The 27987-nt window shown below is 37.1% G+C and overlaps 1 protein-coding gene and 1 pseudogene across 1 annotated transcript in view; both read left to right on the top strand.

The window, feature by feature from the left end:
- The window catches only part of FOXP1 (forkhead box P1), a 281610-nt gene extending 263798 nt beyond the window's left edge, over positions 1 to 17812 (top strand). The window contains exons 15-18 of the mRNA XM_044661547.1: positions 4020 to 4189; positions 5615 to 5684; positions 10553 to 10719; positions 15614 to 17812. Of these exons, the coding sequence (XP_044517482.1) occupies positions 4020 to 4189; positions 5615 to 5684; positions 10553 to 10719; positions 15614 to 15758 (552 nt within the window). The 3' untranslated portion in view covers positions 15759 to 17812. The remainder of the gene's footprint in view (positions 1 to 4019; positions 4190 to 5614; positions 5685 to 10552; positions 10720 to 15613) is intronic.
- Positions 16693 to 27987, top strand: part of LOC123247040 — a 142489-nt pseudogene continuing 131194 nt past the window's right edge.

Here is a 27987-nt window from a genome sequence, read left to right as displayed (position 1 = left end):
TTTTCTAGCCCTTCACCCACAATGGTCATTAATGGAACTGGAGAATTTGTTTCTCAATCAATTGATACCTGGAGAAAATATTCTACCATCTTGTTACAACTCTTTGGTTTATAATTAAGTTGGAAAAAATTAACCCTAGGAATGGAAAAAGCCATAATAATGAAATCTAAACTATTTGTTTTTCAATTGCCTTGTGGTTTTTTTTGGACTGTGATGGACTTATCTTTTACAGTGTGAAGTGGCTTCAGACATAGTCACCATCCTCCCTCCCCAAACCAATTCCATTTCCTTCTAAATAGAACACAAAAATACTGGAATCTTATAATAAAAGACCTCTCAGGTTCTCATTCAACTCTTATCAGTTTGTGAGTTTATATGATTGGACTCAAGATAAAGCAAGTATGCCTTGGATGCCCCATACAAAGTCCTCTGTAGAATTTCCTTTCAATAGCAAAGTAATCTCTGGGCATAGATCAGTAAAATTCCAGTGGACTCCACCTACCACTCCTAAATCTGTCTTTCTTTCCCCTCCACTTCCCTTCCTCCCTCTCTCTCTCTTATCCTTCCTTCCTTCCTTCCATCTTCCCTTCCTTCCTTCCTTCTGTCCTTCCTTGCTTCTTTCTCTCCTTCTTTCCTTCCTTTCTTCCTTCCTCCCTTCTCTCCTTCCTCCCTTCCTTCATTCCTTCCTCCCTTCCTCCCTTCCTCCCTTCCTTCCTTCCATCAGTTCCAAGGCAGAAGAGCAGTAGTAAGAGCTAGGTAGTTTGGGTTAAGAGATTTGCCTAAAGTCACACAGCTAGGCATTATCTGGGGGCAGATTTGAAACCAGGACCTCTTTTCTCTAGACCTGATACTCTATCCACTGGATTACCTAGTTGCCCCTATTTTTTTCTTAAATGATGATAGAATCTAAAAATAAATTGAGCAAAAAAGGAAATAAGTATTGTTTATTTTCATCAAAATACATAAAACTAGTCCATTGTTGTTTCCTAATGATCTCCAATGGAACAAAGAATATTTTGTGTCAAAATACTTCTGAAACTATTTTCTAAAATGAAATTACATAAAACATGGATAGGATTTATTGAACACCATCATGTAGGGTTATGCAGATTAAATAGCTGGGTCCTCTGGCGAATCAATAGTAAGGAAATGTGGTATCTAAGGTAAAGTTTGGTACAAAGTTTATATTTATGCCTAAGAACTTTGAACTTGATTTACAATTTGGGTTCAGTACTATCCTGTGCAAAAATTGAAGAAGATTTATAAAGTCTAAATATAATAATGGCATTATTAAATTATAAATGATCAATTTAAAATGATAAAAAACAAACCTCCTCAACATTGAAATGGTATTTAGACCCAAGTTTTCAGACATAACTTTTTCACATGCAAAAATTGCCGATTGTAGGTACCATTAAATGGTGATGATCATAGTTGAAATGACTGAATAATTAATATATGTACCTTTAATTGTACTCACATTTCCTATTTACATTACTACCCATATTAGATGCAAAATAACTTAAGGTTATATTTGAAAGGAGCCAGTATTTTAAGTATCTATTATCTTTAAAAAAAACATTCCTTTCAGTTAGTTTGCAATATAAACATATGTGTGTACGTGTAAAAACACATATCAGAAGCTCAATTTCAATTTTTCCTTTGCAAATTTATCTACGTAGTCATAAAATTGAGATAAAACAACCACAGTGTATTTGTCAGGAAAAATTTTCTTCCATTACCAGTCCGTATTCTACATTTCTTTACCTCAGTTAATTGCTTGAAAACATCAGATAATGATTGAGAATAAAATATATCTAGTATTTATATATGTAACATTTTGCAGTTTACAAAGCATTTGACAAATATCTCCTTTTATCCTCACAACATCCCTGGGAATTTAGAAACTATTACCCACACTTTACTGATGCAGAGAACTATTAAGTTCCTTGCCCAGGATCACACAGCTAGTAAGCTTCTGAGGTCGAATTTGAACTCAGATCTTCCTGACTCCAAGTTTAGCACACTATTCACCACCTCACTCAATTATTATTCATGTTGTTATTCATTAATTCCATGTATAATCAGAGCTCTGGTTTGCTGAGAATTTTTTTTTAATTTGTTGATACTTTTACCTTTGATAATATGGATCATATTATCTATTTAGAAATGGTCCTTAAAGCTCATTTCTATGCCACATAGCAAGACAGTAAAAGAATTTTTTTTACTTCCTTGCCCTAGCTAGTAAGAGTCTGTGACACCACAGTTAGGTGTAACCACAGGGACTATCTAGTCCAGTGGGCCCCTGAACAAGGAGTCATCCACTTTGTGTGTTCTAAGAGCTTAATTTGTTAGAGACTTAGCTATGGATGACTTTTGTCTATTCAAAAAAATCCCCTTCTTTTCTAAAGAGGAATTGCCCCAGTTGAGGGTATGAATAAGAATGTACCTCAAAGACTCTAAAAGCAGCTCCCAAAGAAGTGAAAAAGCAGCAATCCAGATTCTCTATAATCTCCAAAGGGGATGGCTTTGAATTGTAGATTGCTTTTATTTTGCTGTGAGTCAAGGTTGTCCAGCATCCTGAATCCAAGGAAAGATAGAAGAATATGTGTTTTATACTTTTGCTTTAAATTAAGTTTTAAAAAACAAAGCGTAAGCATCTTAGCTTAAGAATGACCAGCAGAAAGGCACTTTCCACCATAAGGAAGAAACATGTGTCTGTAATAGCAATCAGCTGCAGGGATCTCATCATTTTGCCACCAAGAGCCCTGCCCATGTGTTCTTTTGGCTCCTACTCGTTTCAGTAAGTCACTTGCCAACAGTAAGGGCCAACTTTTATTTCTGTATATTAAGGGAAGACATGGCTTAATGATGGATGCTGGTCCATGGGGTGGAGTGGGAGTTTGTGGCTATGGAGGTGGTAGTGGCAAATGCAATTTAAAGTGAAAGTTACATGATTAGCAACATGTGGAGAAAGCTTTTGATCCCTTGAATAAAACTTAGGATCATTCTTATTAAATGAGACTAATAAAATTTTCTTAATTTTGTAAAATAAATTCTTAATAAATGAGACTGATGAAAATTTCTAAAACCAAAAACCAATGAGTATCTGATACTGCTAACTCAGAATTTTTCTTTCTTTGTTCTCTTAAATACTGCTTTTTTTTTCTAGGAGAGGATTGCATGGTTTTAACATCTATTTTGAAGATACATTAACAGTGCTATTACTTGTTTTGTAATGTGAAACCTTGGTGTGCATACACAAAATTTTTTACTTGCTATGTTTTCAGTCTAGTCAATGGTCATTTCTAAAGTAACTGGTTCCTAATTTTGGTCCTAAGATTTTATTTTCACCTTTGGAAAAGAAAATTGTAACGACATACAAGTGGGCCACGGGGGTGGCAGATAATGGGATGATTTTGCAAATGCAGACTGTTAGGCTGAATTTACTGCTGTTTTTGGACAATGACAAGCCTTTTCTTATAGAAAATTCTGAATTTTTTCTCTTTTATACCTGCTGCAGAATGCAGTGCGTCATAATCTTAGTCTTCACAAGTGTTTTGTGCGAGTAGAAAACGTTAAAGGGGCAGTATGGACAGTGGATGAAGTAGAGTTCCAAAAACGAAGGCCACAAAAGATCAGTGGGTATGTCCACCATGTTTGAACTTCTTAGCCTAGCTTGGATCATGCTTACAGTTTCACGTAGAGGCTTTTGGCTGCTAGACGGCATTAGACGAAGAAGGCGGTTTCACGTTGTTTCAGTTAAGGGAACAAAAAAGCATTTCATCACTACTGTTTGTATGCCCACCAGTCTCCCTGACCCTGCTTGCTTGGTGTCCGTTGCATCACATGCTAGTAGCTTGTAGGCGGCAATGCATATTAACCCTCACAAACCATTTGCTTATGCTTATCGCATTTTATTTTCTTTTTCCTTTTCCTTGTATTTGATGTCTGTTCTACCCCCAATCCCGCGTCCCTTTGTTTCCACTTCATCTCCTTTGCTGCTGCTCTTGTCCCAGGGTGCCATTCGCACCAACCTCTCCCTGCATAAGTGCTTTATCAGAGTAGAGGATGAGTTTGGGTCCTTTTGGACTGTTGATGATGAAGAGTTTAAACGTGGCCGCCATATTCAACGAGGCCGTCCTCGAAAATACTGCCCTGATGAAAACTTTGACGAGCTTGTTGCACAGTAAGACTTTTTACTTGCTTTTATTTTTTTTTTCTGCTGTTGCTTTGCTTTGCATGGTTGACTCATCTCATGTAGTTTTGCATTTCACCAATAGTGATGCCACACTTTCTTACAATGGAACTAAGTTTTGTGATTGTATATGTATTTCTCTTGTTTCTCTCAATACCAGTGCCTTGAATAATGCTTTTTTGACATCTTTAATGCAAATGTTGGTTGTACTAGGATTCAGCAACTTATTATGACCCTCTAATTGAACCACTGACAGTGACCCTGTTATTGAGATGTATTGTTCCAAGTGGAAAGGCAACTTTTACTTAGGTTTGGAATTTGCATTTAATGAGACTCAGGTTAATCTCTTCCTACTGTTCATTCAGCATAACAATATAAGTATAATAAAATGAATGACTAAAATGCTCCAAGCATTGGGAAAATTATTAACTTCTAAATTTATTTTTAAAATGCAATTTAATTCACAAACAGTTCTTAAGTCCCTCCATGGAAAGTTCACCAAATGTAGACAGTCTTCCTATTGCAAGGAAGCAGGTACTTCCCTCATTTTGTCCCCTGTGTGCTGATTTAGTATCTTGACTCTCGTTAAGCCATTCAGGTGTAAATACTATTTTAACCTGGTCCATTTCAAAAAAAAAAAAGGCAGGGCCAAATATCCTTCTGTAAGTCTCTTGAGTTTCAAAACAGTTGCACATCTGCATTAGTAAAAGGAGTTTCTTTACTAGGATATATTTTATATATAACTTTTTATATTACATTATACTACACTATGTTATAATCTTCTTCCCAGATTTGGACTCAGTACCAAAGTTTGACACAAAATCAAATCTTCTAATGTCCCCAGAAATATCTCCTTCCTCATTAGTAAAATTTGCATTAACTAAGTGATGCCCCAGAGGCCAAAGCCAAGGACTGTTTCACTGTTTTCCCTAACAGTGGATTCCATATAGTCTAGCTCTATTCAGCATCCAAACACTTGCTCCATCAGCCTTGCTTGTCAGTGTTATTAAATAGCTCATGACAACACAAATCTGCCTTGCCTCGGCTGGAGCTTTCTTTTTTTTTCCCATCAGACTTTTGGTTTGGGTAGAGTTTTTGGATGGAAGGAGCTCCTACAAGGTTACTTGTTTGTCATAGGAATTCCCTTCTTCAGTGGACAGCCAAGACTAGTACCACTGTATAAAGCTTAGCAAGGCTTTCAAGCAGGTGAGACTTAAATCACAAATGCCCAGTTTCTAGGTTTGGAATTCCTATGAGCCAACGTAACTGAAATATGACATTTTTTTCCCCCTGGGAGAATCTACCAAATGTATTTTTCTGATTTGGAAGGAAAACCAACAGACTTGAAAACAGCGTAGAGAGTCAATCAAGAGTTGATTGTATTTAACTTTGAATTTTTATCTTTTTCTTACACAGTAACCCTTCTCTTATTAAAAATATACAGAGCAGCCACGCCTACTGTACACCTCTCAATGCTGCTTTACAGGTAAGATTAATGACTGTTCCAAAGATGCAACAGAGGCATGTGTCTTCCCCACTCATTTCAAAATATATTAGCCTTGCTCTAATTAGATATTAAATTTTAATTCCGTTAAACTTTTTTCTTAAGTGCACAAAGCATCATAGTCCCTGGAGGCAAACACATATCAGGCTGCTTCAGCATTAGTTGGATGCTTAGCATTTTGAATATTGTGGCAAAAAAATTAAAAGTTCACTTATTAATATTTATCAGCAGTATCATAATTTCCATCCTCTTATTTCAGAATTTCACTTGAGGCAAAAATACCACAAGTGTAATTACTCTAGCACAGCTATTAATGTGCTGAATGATAGGATACTCTGTCACATGACCTTCTATTGTTCCTGGCTTTAAAGAGAAAGCATATCTTTTTTCTTTTAAAGTCTATTTTAGCATATTTTTCTTTTGTTCTGAAATCAGTGTTTAGTTCACTCTGTAAAAGTGAACTGATGATACAGATGTTTTTGTTTAAACTATAGAGATGTTGGAGAAAACGTCTTTGGGTTTTGTGCAAAACAGGCAAGATTATGTAACATGCCCATAGAATTTGATGTTGCCTACAGATTCGGAGCACATTACATAATCTGTATTTCGGAAGGGGAGGAGGAGTCAACATTAGGCTGGCAGGAGTTGATACTCTCTCGCGCGCGGGCATTACCTGGGAAGCTTAGAAGTTGGGCATACTTTCCATTTCATCCTATTTTAGTGTGCCTGCGCCTATGTCAGGACAAGACAAATGTTTGTGGAGGGAGAGCAGGTTATTTCTAAACCCTTTAAAGACACTCATATAACTTTTAATTAAATTGCCTAAATGGTATCTAAGTCCCCAGAAATTGTTCGTCCCTGACTAGATTACTCCTGGGGAGTTAGGATGTTACTGTTTCTTTTCTTTAAATACTGTTAACTTTAAATGCTATTTAAATACTGTTAATGTTTCTTTAAAAAAAACACACACATTTGACTAAACAGATTAGTTCTAATGTGTTTTCAAAACTTTTTAAGTAACAGTTTCTAGAAATTGAAAATGCTTTTTCTTGATCTTTGTTTGGATTAGGTGGTTAATGATTTGCACAGTTAGCCCCAGCTCTCTGTAGGGGACAGGTTCCACATATCACTCAGTTCTGGATAAACTCTCAATAAAGGATTATGTATATTGTGCACAATTAAATTCTGGAGGGAAATTGATCAGACTTATCATTTAAGCAATTTTATTTTTTTCCCCAAGCAGGAAACAAATTAATCAGAGAAATGACTTTCTGCATTTCTTTTAATTATTTTAGTTGACACAGTAACTTCAGAAAAGCAAATGTGAAAGCATGTGTAAAGGCAGCCACTGTAAATACCATTCATTAGTAACTTATTTTCCCTGGAGTCGTATGAAGTGTGAATTTAAAGGCTGCTCTGTCTCTGGAATAGTATTAAGATTACAGGCACATTTTACATTCATGAGGCTGAAAGGCAAAAATGAAATGATCCCACATTCCTCCAGATTCTGTTAACTATGTAACTAATTTCAATTAGTATGCTTCTCATTACAAAACTGTTCGTGTTTTATTTCTGAAACGTGGTGATGTCGTCATCTTTACCCATTCCTGTTTTCTTTGATAACCCCAAAACTATCTTCAGATTTTCCAGGAGAGTACACTCTTTCTCTTAGCCCACAATAGCTCTAGATGAATGAATTAATTCTGATCAAAGTCTTATGGAATTTTTTTTCGTTCTTCACTAGTTTGGATCCTTGTGGATAAACAACATCATAAGACACCTTTCTGCTGGGTTAATTAAATGAAGGAGCTAAGTAATATGGTGATACCCACAACAATTCCTTCCATTATCATCCGTTTCCAAAGAGAAGCAAAAATAATACTGGCATGTAATCCCTTTCCCAGAAAAAAAAAAAGTTAAAATCTAAAAAATCCCAAGGAAGGAACATAATGTGGCATTCAGGGTGGCATGGTGTACACCATATAAAGTGGGACCACATGATCTACTACAGAAATAAAGCATGGAACTCATTAAGCCTAGGAATAGTGATAGTAACTAAGGGTAACAGTAACGCTTCGCATTTATAGAGTTCCTTTTTCCAGAGGATCACAAAATGTTTTACTAACATTCGTGGATGAGGAATATTTCAAGTGCTTCTGAACCATCATTCAAGCATTTAAGTTTTTTGGCAGATATACAAACCCTGACAGTGACCTTGTGACCTCTGTGTAGGGATAAAGTATAAGAAATTAAGTCCATTTTATGAAAGAATTCTATCCAAATATGCTTGTACTTGCATCACAGCTAAGGAACCGTACTGAAGCCAGTCACTGAAAGTGTTGAATTTGGGGCCATTGGTTTGGTCTGTTTACCTTTACGCTAAGTCTCAGAGTTGGTCCTTTTCCTGTCATTCCTTCCTCTTCTCCTGGAGTCAAATTCTGGAGGCTTCTTTTCCATTCTGTGTGCCATGATATGAGCACATAGTGGTTGGGCATTCTTAATTAAAAATAAAATACACATACACATATATACACACAAATATATATTTCAATGCCTTGGGTACTCTTCCTCTCCTGGGCTCCATTTAGAAAGGTAAAATTAGAAACCTCCTTCGTAGACCAAGGAATGATAGTAAGTTACAGAATAAGAATAAATAAGTTGCCTTGCAAGTGGTTACCCAATCTGCCTCACCTCCAAGGTTTGGGGTGGCATAGAGACTAATAGCTGAAGACTGAGGGAAACGAATTGGTCTTATCCTTCCTGCTTCAATATTTTAAAGCACTGAAGGGATTTATAATTAGTTCTTCCTCCCTCCCCACCCCAGGAAAGTTCTTGCAAAAAGTCTCAATTCTGATGCCTTTTTCTTTTTTGGCCTGAGTTAAAAATACCACCCTTCTGAAATGGAGGCTGTATCATTTCTACTCAGGTTGAGACCAATGAAGTAATGAAAATATCAGGAGAGAAACATGATCTTGTGACATTCCCACTTCAGAGAAGTTGGAGTAATCATCCCCAAAGAACTGCCCATTATTTGGTGAGGCGTGACCATTGGGTTTCAGTGAAGGCAGCTAGGAAGGCTCTTGCCCAGCTGCAGTTTGCAAAAAATAATTCTGGCAATTGCTTTTTCTCCTTGCTCTGCCAAAAAAAAATGCTTTATTGCAATTACAAGAGATCTGTGTGGAAAAAGTACTTGACTTAAATTATTTCACAAACTGTAGGAAACTAGGGAATGCTCAAAGTTGCTGTTCATCAAAATGAGTTCACCACATTTGGAAACAAAAACAGAGGAAGTAACCCTCTGATTTCTTTTTTTTAAAAAAGGCAGCTATATAAATTCAAATGTGGAGAGGAAGAATGGGAGTAGGCTCTCAAAGAGACTGGCCTTGGCACTAGTCCATCAGCCACAGCTGTGTAGGTGAGTTAGCTTAGCCCCCCAAATACGTGGCATGTAGAGGGAAGTCGTTTATGGATTTGGGGTTTATACCACATGTGAGGCTGGGATCATTTTAATGGGCATTCTCCTAGCTGCTCAGCTACACAACTTAGAATCTTGCTGCCTAGGACTCCTCTTCTCCCCCCACCCCCAAACCCTATCTATGAAGAAAAGCTCATCTTTGCTTTGGTATCAGGATTTACCCAACTCTCTGGACCTATCGGGAAACTATTGACACAGGATGGAAAATCAGACCCATTGATGGATCAGTGAGATCATTTTGATTGTTTTTGATCTCTGACTAGGGTTGCTAGAGCTTATCCTCTATGGAAAAGTTCACTGGATCACTGAAGCAAAACAAAATATTTAGGTGTAGTGTTAGTGGAGATTTCAATCAATGTGGTGTCTCATTCCTCAAATATAGCACAAGTATTCAGATTGGATGGGAGGTCAGCCCTAAATCACTCTATATTGGAGGTTTTCATTTCAGGCCTTTTCCTCATTTTTTACCATTCTTTTTCTTGCCCTCCAGAGTTGCCTCATGATTTTGAATCTCTTTAACTACTTAAACATTAAAAAAAAAAATAACCATGTTTAAGCATCTAGGAGATAACAGACATTCTTCTGCCTTGCTTTTTTTAAAGGACATAAAATATTTCAGAGAATTTTTTATTTCAACATCAACAATTTACCCATGACAGTTCTACATAGATTTTTTAAAAATCATTAAGCAGGGGAAAATATATATATATTCTATATGATTCATACTTTATAATATGCTTCCTTTCTATAAGTTACATGTTTATGGAAGTTCTCATAAGTCGGAGCTGTGCAGTCAGAATAATCCTATCAAATCTATAATATCCAATAGTGGCATTATAAAAATGGATAAAGAAATGAAAATTCCATTATATTTCACTGTGATCTGTAAATATTCAGTTCTTCTCGAAAAGAAAGCACCAGACAGAAACTTCATATTCAGTAGTCTCTTCTCAGCCATACATTAGTACCAAATGCATGGAGCCCCTCAAACCTGGTGAACTCCCCTTTGGAGGAAAGTGGGGGGGGGTCCTCTGCCTCAAGCCCTCCTCAGTCAGTGGTGCTAGAATCTGGAGAAAGCCAGTTTCTCTCCTCCTTCTGGGAGTTAAAGGAGACAGGAATAAGAAGCTTTCTTTTAAGACCTGAAGCTTGAAATATATTGTAGCATTTAGAATTTTTGAGTTTATTTTGTTGTTAAGCAAATTATATGATTGCTCTGACTCTAAATCCATTAGAAACTGTTTGCCAGGAAGCAGCACCTATGAAAATGAGCTCATCATGATTTAGTAAATGAACCTGTAATACACTCCACCTGTTTATCATGTACGTATCTTTCTAAGCCTTATTTCTTCATAGACTCTTTCCGTGTTATTGGCAGGCTTCGATGGCTGAAAATAGTATACCTCTCTACACTACTGCTTCCATGGGAAATCCCACTCTGGGCAATTTAGCCAGTGCTATGAGGGAAGAGCTAAATGGCGCAATGGAGCATACAAACAGTAACGAGAGTGACAGTAGCCCCGGCCGTTCCCCTATGCAAGCAATGTGAGTATCATAGAAGAATGTTTTGGCTCCTTCTTTGGCAGCAATGACCAAGGGGCATTTGTGAATTCATCCTGTTTTCTGGCAGAGATGGAGAAGGGAAGAATCCCTTTTCTGAAACTCTCGTTGACCTAGGTATTGATGCAAGTTGGAGGTTCTGGAAGTGCTTTGAGAGATTTGAGGATAGAGGGATCGTGGAACAACTTCCATGTAAAACCAGTAGTATCATCTCATTCTAGAATGACACAGTTTTATTTCTATTATTGTTTTTATTATCATCATCATCCATTTCTGTGAAAATATTTTTAATTTACTCAACTTTCCAGCATCTCAAGATTTGGACCTTAAGGTAAATAAGGAGAAGGGAAAGGAGAAAGGATAGAAAGGAAAGGAGAGAGATGGAAAATATACTTGTTTACTGAGTTGTATGATAAGCTTAAACTAACATTCCAAACACAAGATTATTTCCAGGCATTAATGATGGCACATAGGAAAGGCTGCATGATTTATAGATTGCTCTTAAAATATCAAAAGGAAAATTAATAGGAGCATTATAGCAGCAGACGGCAGTATAATGAGTGCATATATAACTGAATGAAATAATGGGAGCTTGCTGTCCATGCTAACTGTGAATGGCAACCGGGCAGCTCTGTACAATAGAAAAGGGTACGGCAGGAAGGGCGTGATGCCCCTGTGGGTGTGTGCAGTATTTATGGGGTGACAGAAGTGAGTTTGTATGGCTGTAAATAACCCTGTCCCTCCCCAAAAGACCCAAAAGAGTGATTATTTGAATACTTGAGAAGGAAGCTGGAGTTCAATATACGTGTTCATTTGGGGAGTTGACCTCTTTAAGGAAATGAGACATTTTCAAATTTGTGACACTCTCAGAACTTGTTATCGTTTGCTTCTCAACACTTCCAGCAAGTGAACAAAGCTTAGGCCACAGTTTTCCAGCCCTATTTTACAGCATCTCATTTTAAGATCATGTCAGTGACTAAAATGAAAAAGCTGGAAAATACTCAATCTATGATAATTGGCATCAAAAGGAATTGACATCTAATGATATTTCCCCATACACATCCCCTATTCTTTTCCCCCTCCTGCCTATTCAGGGTTGGTAGGGAGAGTGGCATCCGAAACTCAAACTATTTGGATATTCCAGCAGAACGACCCAATCAGCATCCCTCTGAAAAAGAACTTTAAGCTGGCAATGGTCATTTTCAATTAAGATGGACAGACCCATTTTAAAATGTTGATTCTGCTATTTCTGAGGCTAATAGCTTTGTATTTCCTAGTGCTGATGTGAATATGTTGTTTTCATCTTTATCATATTTATACCCATATACATCTACTTTTTGATGTTGAGCTAGTTTACTTCTGATTGTGCAGCAATGATTTTTCCCAGTCTACAATCCCCAATATTTCATTGATAGGGTGACCTCAGATGATGGACTAGCTGGGAAATGACCCAGATGATCTCTAGTAGATAGTAGGGTCATGTATGAGTGGCATTTGGGGAAAGCAGACTTGGAATTCATATGATCAATCCAAGAAATACATGCCGTGCAGTGATGCCATTTGTTTAAGAATTTCTTATTCACCTCGCCAATTGCCCAGTGATATTTGGGACACTGGAGTTTAGTGCTAAAGAAAAATGTGGTCTCTGACTTCCTAGTGAAACTTGGGTTTCAAAATGCTTTTGAAAAAAGGCAAAATGCATACAGTATGTTGTTCATATCTCACAGGTTTACCCTGTTTGCTAAATGTAATTATATGTCAACAGCAGATTTCCTATGCCTACTATCAGTGTCATAGACAGTTACTCTTTGTGACCTCTTATTTCCATTAAGTGCATTTTATAATGGCATATTTTTCATTCTCCTCCAATACGCACTACCCTGCTATGATGCAAATTGTTTTTTAACTGTTCCAGTATATTGGAATAAATCAAGCCTTAAACTTTATCACCGGGTTTAAAGGACCTTGTTAGCATGGCAACCCAGCTAATATGTAGTGAGTGCTCCAGCCCAAGTCTTCATTCTTCCCACTTTTTCTGACACTCAAATACCACTACTTTTATTTCTTTTTTGAAACACTAGAAAGTAGTTACCTAATTACAGCTTCAGGACATAACACTTTCATCCTGATGTGCTCTAAAAGGTGCCTACATAGCAAACTGCTTCATGCTGTGTACACCATCAGAACACAATTCTTTTAAACAAGTTAGTTTTATTTAGAAAAAAGAAAAGAAAAGAAAGTCCTGTTCCTAGAATGGACAAACAAAAGAATTACTCAGATATCAGAAGAAAGGAAAGTTGTGATTTATCAAGGTTATTCATTGTTAACCCTTTTAGAAGCAATCTTTCTATTGCCAAAAAGAAGAGGGGAAGGGAAATGTAAATTTGGGAACCCCTCCTTTCTGGGTGATGGGTGGCTCTTGGTGAAGCATATAGTTAATTACATATCTTTGGGCATATATCATTTATCTAGACCAAGAAGTGCTGCACTCTCTTGTATTTTGCCGCTTTGTACTTTTTATAATCTAAAGAGTATATGACATGTCCAGTTTTGTAACACCTCGAGTCATGGAAAGTGGCATTTTATCTCAAACTTGGCCATGGATATTAATTTTGATTTCATGTTAAAAATCAAAACAGTCCACCATGCCATTTAAGAGGATGAGAGATAGTGGGCATTCATCCATTCAGTAAATATGTATTAAGCCTCTAATATGTGGAAAGCACTGAAATCAAACAAAACGAATAGGAGGTGCATTCCCTGACTTCCCACATCTGTAAATGTACCACTGGGGTTAGGACTCCCAGAGCACAGGGGGAATGGCATGTAATGAAGTATTCAGAGATCATACCATCCTTCTTCCTGTTGCTCTGGAGCACTTTGTGCAGGTTCTCACCCCGTTAGTTTTTTTTGGGGGTGGGTTACCCCTTCTCCATTATCCTAAAACAAAATTTCTTCCCATTTTTTTTTTATGATGCTATGACTGGACTCATCTCATTTTTAATACCAGTTAGGAGGAGGCAGCTAGGTGGGTCACTGGGTTAAGAGCCAGACCTCGATCCTCAGACACTTCCCAGTTGTGTGACCCTGGGCAAGTCACTTAATCCCCATTGCCTATCCCTTATTGACTCTTCTGCCTTGGAACCAATTCAAAGTATTGATTCTAAGATGGAAAGTAAGAGTTTAAAAGAAAAACTAGTTGCGAGTAAAATCAAAATGTCTAAAGTCTAATGGAACTGAAAAGGCAAAAGAAGGGAAGTGATTTCTATGCTTATAATGAAGAGCAAGGCAACATCTATGTCCTTGGCTCTCTAAGAATGAGTGGAAGGAATGAGGTGAACACAGAAATCAGATGGCTTTCAGGCATGTGATACACCTAAAAGCATAATAGGGAACTGTATTGCATTTAACTTCTCATTCTAGTTGTTCAGAAGGGTAGGAGCTTACTTTAAAAAAAAAATGGCTTTTTTCTAACCACCACTCCCTAAACTCTATCTGAGTTTCATTAAGGTAAAAACCACTTAGTGTTTGAAAGAATCCCCATTCTCTAGAACAGTTCAGAGCTAAAGTCCATGAACCCTCAAGAGCGTCCTTGGCTGGATTTCCTGAGGCAGGGTGGGGTAAATCGAAATTTGTGCTTTGAAAAACATTTTAATAATGGTACTCAGTTTGGTCAATTTCCTTTGTAATCTTATGTATTTTATTTTATGCATTTAAAAATGTTATTCCGAGAGAGGTTCCATAGAGGCTTCTCTAGCCTGTTGAACTGGTCCAGGATGCATAAAAAAGATTCAGAATATCTGATCCAGAGTAATATTCTGCTTAGTTTTAATATGGTTTGTACCCTTTGTTTAGCGTTTGTACCAACATCAATTATTTAATAAGCCAGTGGTCTCCATTACTGTTTCTTAGTCCTAATATGTGATAACGTCAATAAAAATCAGTCCTTTTCCATTGATAGCCCCACCAAAGAGACAATGATAACTCAAATGGGTATTTTACATATCAAAAGCCCCAGAACAAAAAAAGTAATTTGTATTTGTAAAGGATCGGTTGTAAATATGATTTACGAACAACATTTCTCAATTGTTATCATAGCAGTTTTGTATGATCACCCCACACTCCCCTGCGGGTTATTCATGGGCTAGTCCATAATGAGAAATTTGGCAGATCTCATCTCCTTAGAGCATGCTGGTGCCCACTGTGAAGCTGGGGATCGTGTCTTGCCTTGTTTACAGCTGACAGTGTTATTATTCTCGTTAGGGCTCTGCTCTCTTATCATATTGTTGTGTTGAGCGGGTCTTTTCCTCGACGTTTGTGTTTCCTGGCAGGGCTTTTTCTTCCCTTATTGACAGTTTGTAAAAATATGCATTAATTTGGAGTTTCCAGCATGTATCATGGTGTCTCTTTGCTGTGTTTGCTTGAAGTTGATTAATGATAGAACCTCACTTGGGGTCGTCCTCTGGAGAGTTGTTTCACAGGTTCTGCATGTTAACTAGAGAAACAGCACACAGCTCGCAATGATTAGCCCAGACTCCAGGAGCTCAGTGGTCTGACAAACCAGCATTTTGTTTTACAGATGTTTATTTCACTTATTTATTTGAAGATTGTATTAATCAGCCCAGTGTGTCTGCTGAGAGCATAGCCTCCAAAGGGGTGAAGAGATAATCCAGAAGAAAAAAAAGACTTCTTTTAGAGAAGTTCTTTTTTTTTTTTAAGGCACCAAATGATGACAGAACAACTCATACATTCCCTAAGAAGAGAAAGTAGAAAAGTTTAATATTCTTTGGAAAGACAGATTTATGCTAATAATCTTACCCACAGAGCACTCTGACTTAACTGGAATCTTTGCTCATTTGCTCATGTTTTTTCCCCTTAGGCACCCAGTGCATGTCAAAGAGGAACCTTTAGATCCAGATGAGAATGAAGGTCCGCTCTCCTTAGTGACAACAGCCAACCACAGTCCAGATTTTGACCACGACAGAGATTATGAAGATGAACCTGTAAATGAGGACATGGAGTGAATGTCTAAATATCCTTATCCTGAGAATGAAGATTGGGGAAAAAAAAACAAAACAAAACAAAACAAAAAAAAACAAAAAAACAGAAACAAAACAAGTCAAAGCCCGCTGTGAAATCTCTCCATTATTGTACAGTCTGGGGGATTTTCACTCCATTTTGACAACTCTGAAATGTGTTAACTCTTAGTGCCATCAAGTATCCCATTTGGGAGTATTTTTGATTTTTCTACTTTTTGTTGAAAAAAGGAATTTGTACTCTGTGCATTGGATGGACTTGTTTGGTACTTGGGATTTTCCTCTCTTACAGTCAACATCAGTGTTGTAAATTTGCTAAACTGATTCACTTACATTAAGCAGCAGACTTTGGACTGCAGTCCTGCCAATCACGGACACTGAGGACGTCAAACTGAGCATGTTCACCTAATTGCAGATGAAGCCTTTGCCCAGATTTTAAGGATTCCAATGGACCACATATTTGCACAGTACTTACTGCATGTTGATTATCACTGCCTTTACTCCATTTTTTTTTTTTTTTTGCTTCCATTTGGGATGGGGAAGGCCTCTGTGTGTGTATTGGGGGGTGGGGTTAAAGAATAATTATCCCAAACTTTTTAATGTATTGCTTTTTTTTTTTTTTGGCTTCTACTATACCATTTTAAGTTCTGACCTCAGGCCTCAACTTGGGCCCAGGGCCTCTTTGAGGCTTTAATGTTTTCTGTACTCTGTGATGAATGTTAATAGGTGTTTTTATTATACAAAGCTGAATGTCATTTTCTTGTTTGTAGTTTTCTGTCATTCATTCCAATTTCCTTCAGATAGCACCCATGTTTTCTTTAAATTCAGAAAACATTCCGTTTTGGTCTTTGCAAGAAGGTCCCAAATGCTGCACTCTACCCGATGAAGGTTGTCCAACTCGAAAGGATGAAATCCTGCGAGCATGAGAATGAATGACAGACAGACAGAGAAAAACACTGTAGGAAGCAACGCAGATTCATTCCACAAAGCAGTATTTGGGAATTTTGTCTTGGGGTTGTTTTCTCGGCAGCCACGGCGCTCGGTAATCCATGCCCCATCCTTTGGAACATCACCACGATATTTAGCACCAGTTGAATTCATTCCATAGCAGCTAGGATGTATCAAGAGCCTCCTCTGTATGTGTGTCAGGCACTGTGCTAGGCACCGAGGACACACAGACGAGAGTGCGACGGCGGGCACTCTCTCTTTTTGACACAAGTCGGGATGCACCGACAGCTCTCCGAAGTAGTTTTAAGGATCTGTGTAGGGGAACCCCCCCCCCTAATGGGTTACTTTGTCTGCAAAGTGGTGAAAAATGTCATAGACTTCACAAAAAAAAAATACCATTCCTGAAAGTAGTGGTGTTATAACTTAATTTAGGCAATCCATCCATTAAGGACTGCTTGGTGGCATTAATCTGCTTGAATGCAAATTAGATTTCAGATTGAACTTGTTATGGAAATTGTTAAGGACTGAGCCCAGGAAATGTTGAAGTGTTCATGATTCCGATTGTGCACATTCTGTACCGCAGTTTCGTGGGTTACGCAATAGGACGATGCCAGCCCGTCTCACGCGCTCAGAGCGAGAGATGTGGCGCCGGTCTCGGGACTGGGGCTTTGGCCATTTGGACCTCGGCAGTTCTCGTCACGCACAAGGCATAGAGAAGGCTGGAATTCTCGGTCAGTCACCTCAGTCACTGAACACCTGAGCATGTTCATTCTGCAACCACTTTTGTCACTCAGTTATTTATGTAGGATGGTAGTTTATTTTTTATTTTAGTTTGAAAGCCTTTCAGAGCTTAATTTATATTCTCCTTTGTACTTTTTTTTCTAAAATTACCAAAGATATTACACAAAGGTAAATTATGTTCTCTGTTATATGCTTTATCTTATGAAGCCAAATATCCTCTTATTGTTGATCAAAGGAGGTGAAAGATTTAGAGGGAAACGACAAGATATGGGCTATTGCTAACCTGAGAGAGAACTGCTCCTTTATTCTATAATAAATTTAGAAGGCCAAGTAGGTAATGGAACCAAAGTTGTTGCTTTCTTTTTTCTTTTTTTTTTTTTTTTTTTTTTTTTTTGTGCACCTCTACAGTGACTGAAGCTCACTACTGTAAGGAAAAATTATGGGGGCTATCGAGGATCAAAGTAGGGAACCAGTATTAAAGGAATTACGGAAGGGGAGATCTCTCTCTCTCTCTCTCTCTCTCTCTCTCTCTCTCTCTCTCTCTCTCTCTCTCGACAAAGAAAAAAAATGAATGTATGTTGCAGAAAATTAGTGTATCCAGTAAAGGAGACAGTTAAATAAAATTTAGAGAGAACAAGAAAAGCTTCCATGATTGAACTGGGCCATATAATAGATTTTCTAGGGAAAAAAATATTTGTTTGACAGATTGTATGCCACTTTTTTTTTTAAAGAATTGTGCTCTGATCACATCTTGAATTTTGGTTTATCTTGGCATAATTTCTCCGTTTTTTGTTGGTTAAGTTTCGTTTACCATTTTCCACAAAGAAATAACACTCCTGTCCACTCATAAGCTTGGTACAAGAAACAGAAACTTGATTGGCAGTTACTCTTTGGAGCTCCACCACTCTGCTTCCCACCATACAAAGGGCAGTCTGTGGTCATTTTTAACTTACCCTGATGTGCGGGCAGTAGCCCAAAGGGATCGTAAGAAGTGGGCCCTGCGTTTCTAAACTGAGTGGGTTGCTGGCTAGTTCGGTATTCAAAAGAGGATAAAAATCTGGTAGGGTTAGTTCATTCTCAGCATGTGTAGCTAGACATGAGTAAAGAGAACAGCATGAGAAACTGTTAGTTCGCATACCTCAGTTCAAACCTTTAGGGAATGAGTAAAAGAAAAAAAAATACATTGCACTCAGTTGCACTTAGTTGTATGTCTTGCATGCTTAGTCTAAAGACTGTAGCAAAAAAAAAATAAAAAGAGAGAAAAATTAGATTTTACGTCTCTTGCGGGTGTCATGGCCCTGCAGAAGAACCAACTGAAAAAAAAAAATCTCAGGCTTTCTTTCCGTCAAGCAAATTTCACTCTGATTTTTACAGTTCTGATTCCGTATCCCTCTTGGGTACCCAGTCGCTTCTTTAGGGTGGGGTTTATTATGTTGTACATATATAGCCCTCTGTGTCTGTGTGAGCCTTTGTCTTTTCGGGGGAGGGCAGAGGGAGGTTCATTTTTTTTTTAGATATTGTTCCTAAAAAGGAATAAATGCATACACCTGTTTGTCAAAACACCTTTCCTTTTTTTAAAAAAAATGTTTTTTTTGTGCAACTGCTTTATATTAACTATACTAAAAATAGCTTTGGGGAAAAAAAACCTACTGTATGTAATGGGATTGCAGAGTGTGCTGCACATGAATTTCATTTAATTATCCTTGCTTTAAGAATATTGGATGACATTTCCTGACATGTGGGAGAAAAGCCCTGACCCCTTCTTTTTTGTTTTTGTTTTTGTTTTTTTTGCCTTTTAAATTGTAACATAGTTGACAGATTTTGTTTTGTGGTTTTTTTTTTCTGTTATCATTGATTGAAGCATTTTGTACAGTTGTGTTTTTGTGTGTGTGTGTGTGTTAAGCTGGTTTTTTTGATACTTCCCCCTCTCCCCCCAGCCCCCTGTGTTATTCTACCACTGACATTTCCGGCTGTCTTCAATGAGTTCCTAACATTTTAAAAGGAAAAAAAAAATGTTGTTGAAAATATTTTCTCCTGCTGCAGTAAATATTTTGCATGATGAAAGTCCAGGGTCACACTTTCAAAGTTTATCAGTGAAGTAGTGATTAATAATGGGGAGTGTCAAAATATTGAACTTTTGTATAAAAAAAAAAAACTTTACAAGGTGCCAAGATGTAAAGACAATTTGTTACATGTTTTTTTTCTCAAAGAAAAGCGTACATTATGAAAGTAGTACCATGTTTCAGGTAAACACGCTGTCAGGAATGAGGGTCCAGCCTTCCTTGTCCCCAGAGTTTGTAAATGTGAAACCTGTTCGGTTTCTGCATTTGACTAGCAGTAAAATGACCTATCAAGGCTTATGTAGAAGAGTCGTGACTAGCAAGCTGTCTGTCACTTTTTTGATGCTGACATAGGATGGTTCTTACCTAATTCCCAATGCTCTGTCTCAGAACTGCTATGGGATACCTCAGATTTTCAAACTAGAACTACTGTGCAAATCGCTAGATATTTTATCCAAATAAAAAACTTTTTTAAGGGGGGAGGGGGGGAAGCCTTGAGAATTCTTGTAGTTTTCAGATTACAAGTGAGCCCCATTTCTTAAGAACACAAAGACTGTGCATAGAATGGTTTTAAACCGCTTTGGTACCTTTTAGTTAATAATGTACCCACACTGAGTTTTTGGGATGTTTTGAAAACAGTTTTAGCTTTCTTATCTCAAGGATCAAATCGACAGATCCAGTGGCATTTCATGGGCCTGCCATAGTTAATAAAATATCTACTACACATAAGCCTTGATGAAAATGGTACAGTCCAGACTGTTAGCATGGTGCTGTGTGTGTATGTGCTGCCAGTAACGAGATTTTTTTTGATAAGGCATAAAAGAAACTCATTCCTTACATCAACTGTAATTCCATCATTCCATGTCTGTTGATACAGACAATAAAAAAAATGTTGTGTAGTCAGTACTAATTACTGACATTATAGCATTCTCAAATGCAATAAAAATGCTGGTTGTTCACACTGGTCGTACAAGTTGCCACAGCCTAAGTTTTTTTTTGTTTTTTTTTTCCTCCTCCTCCTCCTCCTCCTCCTCCTCCTCCTCCCTATCTTCCTATTATGTATTAGTCGAATTGTATTAGGATCTATCACCAGCTGCTTCAGTTACCTAATGATTAAAGTCGCCTTTCAAGAAGAGAGATGGTAGGAAGCAACTTCACCACACTTGCTGGACTCACCACCAAGCTGGAAGGAAAAATGGCCACTTAGACAAACTTTGAGAAAGGAGCTGGCTTTTCTCTCAATTAAGCCCACACTCTTATTTTCTTGATCAAATTTTATAAAGAAAAAATAAAGTGTTTAATAACTAGCATTAGTAGCAAACTGAAAATTCAGAGGAAAGTGATTTCATGAATAATTCATTAAAATTTCACATCTGCAAGATTAGTCATCCAAATAAAATGCTAATGTCAAAAAACATGCACCGTCTATAATATTCTCATCAAGAAATCTTTTGCATATAATGATAAATGCTTAGATTAGAACAAATGATTTTATAAAAATATTCTTATCATAAAATTACACTGGATAAATGTTACTTTCATGGGAAAAGAGTAGAACTTGAGTTCCTAAATACTCCATCAAAATGATCTTGATTTTGAAATTTCGATGACATATCTTTAGAAGAAGTTACTGTTTCTCTTAAGTTTCTGTTCTTCGGTGCTGAATCTAGAGAAATGTTTTAGAAAACAGGCATCATTTTAAATAAAAGTAAAATTGCCAGTCTATGGATAAGCAGCTCTTTAAGTGCCTCACCAGTTATAACTGAAAACTGAAGGAAATAAGACTTATGGCACATCACTCAAACCCGTGGGTGACTTTGAAATTAACCTTGCAATTTTTATTTAAGCAAAACAGCCATCGACACCGATGGGAGCATCGTCATTTTTTTCCCTCTTTGAAAAGCAGATTTAAGGGCAGGTTTGACAACGTCCTGGAAATCCACGTGCCTAACCTTAAATTTCAAACCAGCGTGTTGTTCCCTGGTACTCTAATGATGCCATTTATACTCTAGAAATCCATCAAATGAGTATGGAACAAAAGTTCAAGTAGGCTCATTTCCCATCCTTAGCAGAATGCATACAAGATCAGTGAGTATTCATGGAAAATTTTTCACATGGTCATTTGTCTCCTAAGGGTCCTCAAAATATTCTTTTCAAATATGTATAGACCAATTATACATTTTCCAAATGGTTTATTTGTACATATGCATATGTAAATACATATGCATATACAGTATATTTATGTATATATACAGACACATATATTATATGTGTATACCAGATACTCTCAGTAGAAGATGCAAATACAACCTCCACAGAGAGCTGGTTCTTTTCAATGTTGGCATTGAATTCTAAGAGAAGAACCCCATAGTAAGATTAATTCCACATTATTAATGCACGCTGTTACATCCATGAGTTGCTTCTACCCCGTTCAAAATGAAAACCAAATACAATTAGTTTTTCTTGCCCTATTAATCAGGCTGTCTCTTCAATGATGATATGGCATATTGATGTTATAGTATATTAATTAAGACTTACCTTTCATTATTGTTACGATAATGTAAAAAAAAAAAGGAAGCCCATTGTAACACACTGTATTGGTTCCTAAAATCTCGCATGTTTGGAATTGGCGAAAGGTTTAAGGAATATTTCACTTCTGTGGGATCAAAGAGTCCGTGATCTCATTGGTGGGAAATTAAACACAATGCCAAAATATTAGTTTAACTCGGTGAAAATAATTTGGATTAAAGAAACCATTAAGACAATTTCAACCTAATAATATCAACTTCCAAACAAGCCTTCTTTAGAACCTGTAGGATTTTGAAAATGAAAAAGCTGCAGTTATTTATACCCAGCAAAGCAATCTGCAGGCAAAGTATTGGAGAAATAGTTCAGGAATTGTAGTCGGGAGATCTTGGCTCAAATCCTATCTCATATACTTAATAGCTACGTGACCATGGGCTAGTCACATAACTCCTTCTGAGGCTTATTTCCTGTAAAATTAGGATAGAGATATTCACAATCACATAATTTTCTACCTAAAAAGGAGTACTTGAGCTATATGTCCCACAGGGACTAACTAAAAATATGAATTGTTTTTCCGTATTGTTTTATTTTTAAAAGAAAATGGAAAGCATAATATATTTCCTACCTCCCACTCTTATTCTGATAAGAAGGCAACATTTAGTGAGCGATTATTACAGAAAACACATCCATTTGAAATTATTAAAGGTCCGCTTTTTGTTTATATAAGTAGCAGGAAACACTGGAGGAAAAATAAGCTTCAAGTTATAATGTTAATTTGAAGGTAACCGGCCTTTCAAGAATTAATTTCAGCCAAGGCAATAATCATTATTTACCAGCATTTGACGTTTTTATCACTCATCATATTAGCAAATTTCCATTGAAAATGCTAAAACGGTTCGTCATAAGGCAGATAACTGCTTTAGCCATAAAAATGACCAACACAAGTGCCGGTGCTCACACATTAAATTATACCGTAATTAATAAAGACAGTTAAGCTGTCTACTAGCAACAGCAATTTAGGTAACCACATTTGATCGGCTATAAATTGTAACTACATTAAAATTCCAGAAATATTAGCAATATGGATTACTTGATGGAAGTAGGTGCTGATGACCAACACTCCTTTTTCTTTTTCTTTTTTTTTTTTTCTTTTAAAGAACGGAAGAACAGGTCATGTTGGCCACGAAACCATGGGCGAAGATCAAGCCTGAGCACTTTTAATCTTGTGAAACAAGCAATTACAAATAGTCTCATCGATTTGTTAAAAAGCTTTAGGTGACATAAATTGTTTCCTGTTTAGCTTATTGCTCTGATACATAAATGTCACAGAGTATAATATTAATTAGGGCCAGGGAACAACAAGGGGGCAAGTGATATGGCTTCCAGTCAAGGATGTGTCAGCCCTTTGGTGAGGCTTTTTAGAAGGCGACCTGAGCTATTGGACCTGGCCTTCTCGTGCCCTGCTCTTCAAGCTTTTTGGCATACAAGGACAAAAGAAAGAAAGGGGAACTCCCTTCTACCCCCAATAAAGTCATTAGTCTAATACTAGTTTCATTTTATGGTTTAAACTAAATTGCAGTGTTTTTCAGAGGCATTCCGTTGCCATCTGACATAAAATCCTACATTTAAAAAATTGGTGTCAATAAAATAAAATAATGTTTACAAAGACTTCTCTGCTCCAAATGCCGGACATTTTCCCCTCATCCCGCTGGATGTGGCATGTATATATATATATTTTAACCTTGGGTGTAGGTTCCTACACTTAAAAATCCATTTTCAAATGAGTTGTGCAGGTTATTTACTTAACATAAATCAAATGTATCGTGTACACTTTCTTTAGGCAGACTTACAACTTAGAAAAATAGATACTGAAAAAGTCTGGAGAAAATTTATTAAATATACGTTTTTACTGTAATACAATATTAATGTAACCCAATGCTCGTTTCCCATTAAGTTGATCCTTTTTTTTTTTAATACACACATGCTTTTTATTATTTTGCACTCATGCAAAAATTCCACATTGAAAGACTTTCCATCCAGTCAGGAATGTCTCTGGCAAAAGCACAGTACTATATCCTGACCTAAAAAGAGACAGAAGACATCATCATCCGCTGTGAAAGATGGTGCACTACCAGTCAAGGCAAGCAGACCCAAAAGGAAAATGAAAGGTAAACTCTAGTCAACAGTGCTGGAGCAGCAGAAACAATTACTCTTTAAATCCCTCCACACAGCTACTCCAGCACTGCACAGATGAAAATGTTTGATTTGCAACATAAAAGATTCATTAATTACCACTTGAATATTTAAAGCTATTTTGCAGCCTAACAGAGATAGATAAAGCAGTGAATTAAAACCTCTAATAAAATTGTAAAAATATTTCAATAAGTTTACCAGTGTTATGATTTAGGGAGATATTCAAGCATTCTTAACCGAATAAAATCTTAGCAATTTTTCAAGTGTGTATTTGAAGTAAGATGTTGAGATTTCAGAGAATAATTTGTTTCTCATTTTCAAATGTTTACTAATACTCTGTTTTTGAGCCAGAATTGCGACTGGTTACTTTGTTTAGCTGAAAAAGACACCTTATCACTAGGTGGGAGAAGAGCATCCCTTTCGGAGGAAAAGACATCTAGGAAATGCAATTGGAGAGCCCAAGCTCTGTCCTCCAGGTGCTTCTAGTCTAGAAGAAGTAAGGGAGATAAGAAAAGGCTGCCTTCTCTCATAACATGACATTTTGAATACTTTGCATCTATTAAGGCAGTCATTCCCAAACTTTTTTGCCTGCCGCCACCTTTCCAGAAAAAAATATTACTTAGCCCCTTGGAAATTAATTTTTAAAAAATTTTAATAGCAATTAATAGGAAAGATAAATGCACCTGTGGCCATCGCCACCTCCCTGGATCACTGCAACACCCACCAGGGGGTGGTGGCGCCCACTTTGGGAATCACTGCATTAAGGGAATGCCTATTGGTGGTGGATCTTGGGATGAGTCCTGTTTTCCTGGAGATTTTTTTTCAGCCAGTTTCCAATCCAGGGGAAATAACTTGTATTGAGAAAAGCAGACACAAAGTTCTAGCCACTGGGATGGGCAGAACAGGTTTTCTGTTTTAGATGGTAAAAGGCTAAATTTTCTTTCTTTCTTTTTTTTTTTTTTCAACCCTTACCTTCCATCTTGGAGTCAATGTTGTATATTGGCTCCAAGGCAGAAGAGTGGCAAGGGAGGCAATGGGGGGTTAAGTTAATTGCCCAGGGTCACACAGCTGGGAAGTGTCTGAGGCCAGATTTGAACCTAGGACCTCCCATCTCTAGGTCTGGCTCTCAATCCACTGAGCTACCCAGCTGCCCCAAAAGGCTAAATTTTAAAGGAAACCAAAGATTCTAAGAGGCAAAGGTGAGGAAAGAGTGCTTTCTAGGCACTGGGGGAAGAAATGCCATACATACCTCCTATCATTCTAGGCTGTATGCATTCAACAGTTATTGGCAGCAACGTATCTAATACCTTTCTAATAGGCTCTAAAGGTAGTCAGATCTGTCTATTCTATCACTTGGATCTCAGTTTCCTTAACTGTGTGTGTGTGTGTGTGTGTGTGTGTGTGAGAGAGAGAGAGAGAGAGAGAGAGAGATGGCAGGGGGTGTATTAGATGATTTCCAAAGTTTTCTAGCTCTTAGTCTGTGGAATGATATTAAAGGATATGTACGAACTGTTCTCAAAAGAACTGTAAACTATCAACAACTATAGGAAAGAAAGCTCCAAATCATTAATAAGAGCAATACAAATCAAAACATCACTGAAGTTTCACCCACACCCAGAAAACTGGCAAAGAGAAGAGAAGATGGGAATAGCCCGTGTTGGGTATGGAGTAGAAAGGCAACACATTAATGCTGCGTTGATGAAGCTGTGATTTGGTGTAACATTGACTGCAAAGCAATTTGGAATTGTGCAAAGTGATTAAAATGCTCATATCTTTTGACCCAAGAATGTTAATGCTAGGCATAAAAGCTAATATTTATATAGTGCTGTAAGGTTTGCAAAGCACTTTACAGAGATTGTTTCATGTCCCAGGAAGGCCAAAGACAAAAAGCAAGGCTCCATATACATCAAAATATTTATAGCCATCCTTTTTGTAGTCCCAAAGAATTGGAAACGAAGTAATTAGAATGACTGACCAAATTACAGTTCATGGATATGATGTATCACGGTGCCATAAGAAGCCATGAATGCAGAAAATCTTGGGAAAACTCAAATGGGCTTTTGCATTTGTGAGAATAGAACCAGGATAATAATATACATAATGAATACAACCATAAACAAGAAAACAATTGAAAAAACCGAATTCTCATAAATTACAATGATTAAGCTCGGCCCAAAAGAAGATATGAAACAGCAACTCCATCCCCCTTTTCTCCTGCCCCCTGCACACAGGTGAAGATGCTGGAAGAATGTAAGTATGGAACATTACATATAATGGCAGATTTTTTTTTAATATTGACTAGCACCTTTCTAATAGGATGCTAAAAGTAGTCAGATGTGGATTCAAATTCCTAAACATTTTAAACAATTTTCTTAAACTTTTATGCCCTTTTATTTATTTTTTATTTTTTTAAACCCTTAACTTCTGTGTATTGGCTCCTTGGTGGAAGAGTGGTAAGGGAGGGCAATGGGGGTCAAGTGACTTGCCCAGGGTCACACAGCTGGGAAGTGTCTGAGGCCAGATTTGAACCTAAGACGTTCCATCTCTAGGCCTGACTCTCAATCCACTGAGCTTCCCAGCTGCCCCCTCTTTTATGCCCTTTTAAGAAAAATTCTTTGTTTTAAGTGAACTCTCTAGCCAGGACAGGGAAATATGCTTAAGTGGGAAATGTAGATGATATTAAAATTATATATATACACATATATATATAATATTTCATGTGTATAAGTATATATGTATATATACACACATATACATGTGTGTAGACACACTTAGGTATACACATTCAATGGAAGTCAGGGTAGTATAGCACAAAATGGTTAGAAAAATCCAACTGGAAACTCCCATCTCACAATTTACTGCCTATATGCCTATATGACCTTGAGCAAGTCATTTCCTCTATGGACCTTGGCTTCCTAATCAATAAAATGAACGGATGAACTAGGTGACCTCTTAAGGTCTCTTCCAGCTCTTAACTCTATGATCTTATTTTGTGATAGAACTACACATCACAGCCCAATAAAGTGGTTATTAAAAATGAACTATCACCACTTCCCAGCTGTGTGACCCTGGGCAAGTCACTTGACCCCCATTGCCCACCCTTACCACTCTTCCACCTATGAGACAATACACCGAAGTACAAGGGTTTAAAAAAAAATGAACTATCATCTTTGTTGAAACAAGACCAGTGAGCATCATCTCTCTTGGCCTCTACTTAGCTATAGATAGGGGAAAAAAAAGACTAATTAGGACTGTTATAGAGTTAGTGTGGTATGGAGAAAAAAGCACTGGATCACTCAACTACCTAAAGAAATTTGGATTTTTGTGTTACATTCAAGGAGAGCAAGGAGAGCAAAAAAAAAAAAAAAAAAAAAAAGGAAAAAAAGTATTATTTGCTTTCATCAAAGGGCTATTTAGTAGTTGAACTTTAACCCATTTTATATTATTTAATAAAGTGACAAAAACGCATTGTGCCTAATTAAAAAGTACAGGAAAAACACTTGATAAAAGCCAGCAAAATTATATGAACAAGACTATAAAGACAGTTTTGTTTCCCATTCTTAAAACAGAAAAAAAAATTTTTCTTGAACCTATTTCATACACAAAGTAGGTGACCATGAGTGATTCATTTAACCCCTCCAGACCTGTTTTTTCCCATATCAATAAAATAAAAGAATAAGACTCAATGACTACTAAGGTCTCTTCCGTTTTTAAATCCATAATCCTAAACACGACCCTAAATTCTTAAA

This window comes from Gracilinanus agilis, chromosome 1, assembly GCF_016433145.1.
Source record: "Gracilinanus agilis isolate LMUSP501 chromosome 1, AgileGrace, whole genome shotgun sequence".
Classification (NCBI taxonomy): domain Eukaryota; kingdom Metazoa; phylum Chordata; class Mammalia; order Didelphimorphia; family Didelphidae; genus Gracilinanus; species Gracilinanus agilis.
The sequence above is the reverse complement of the archived record's forward strand: the minus strand, read 5'-3'. Positions and strand labels throughout refer to the sequence as shown.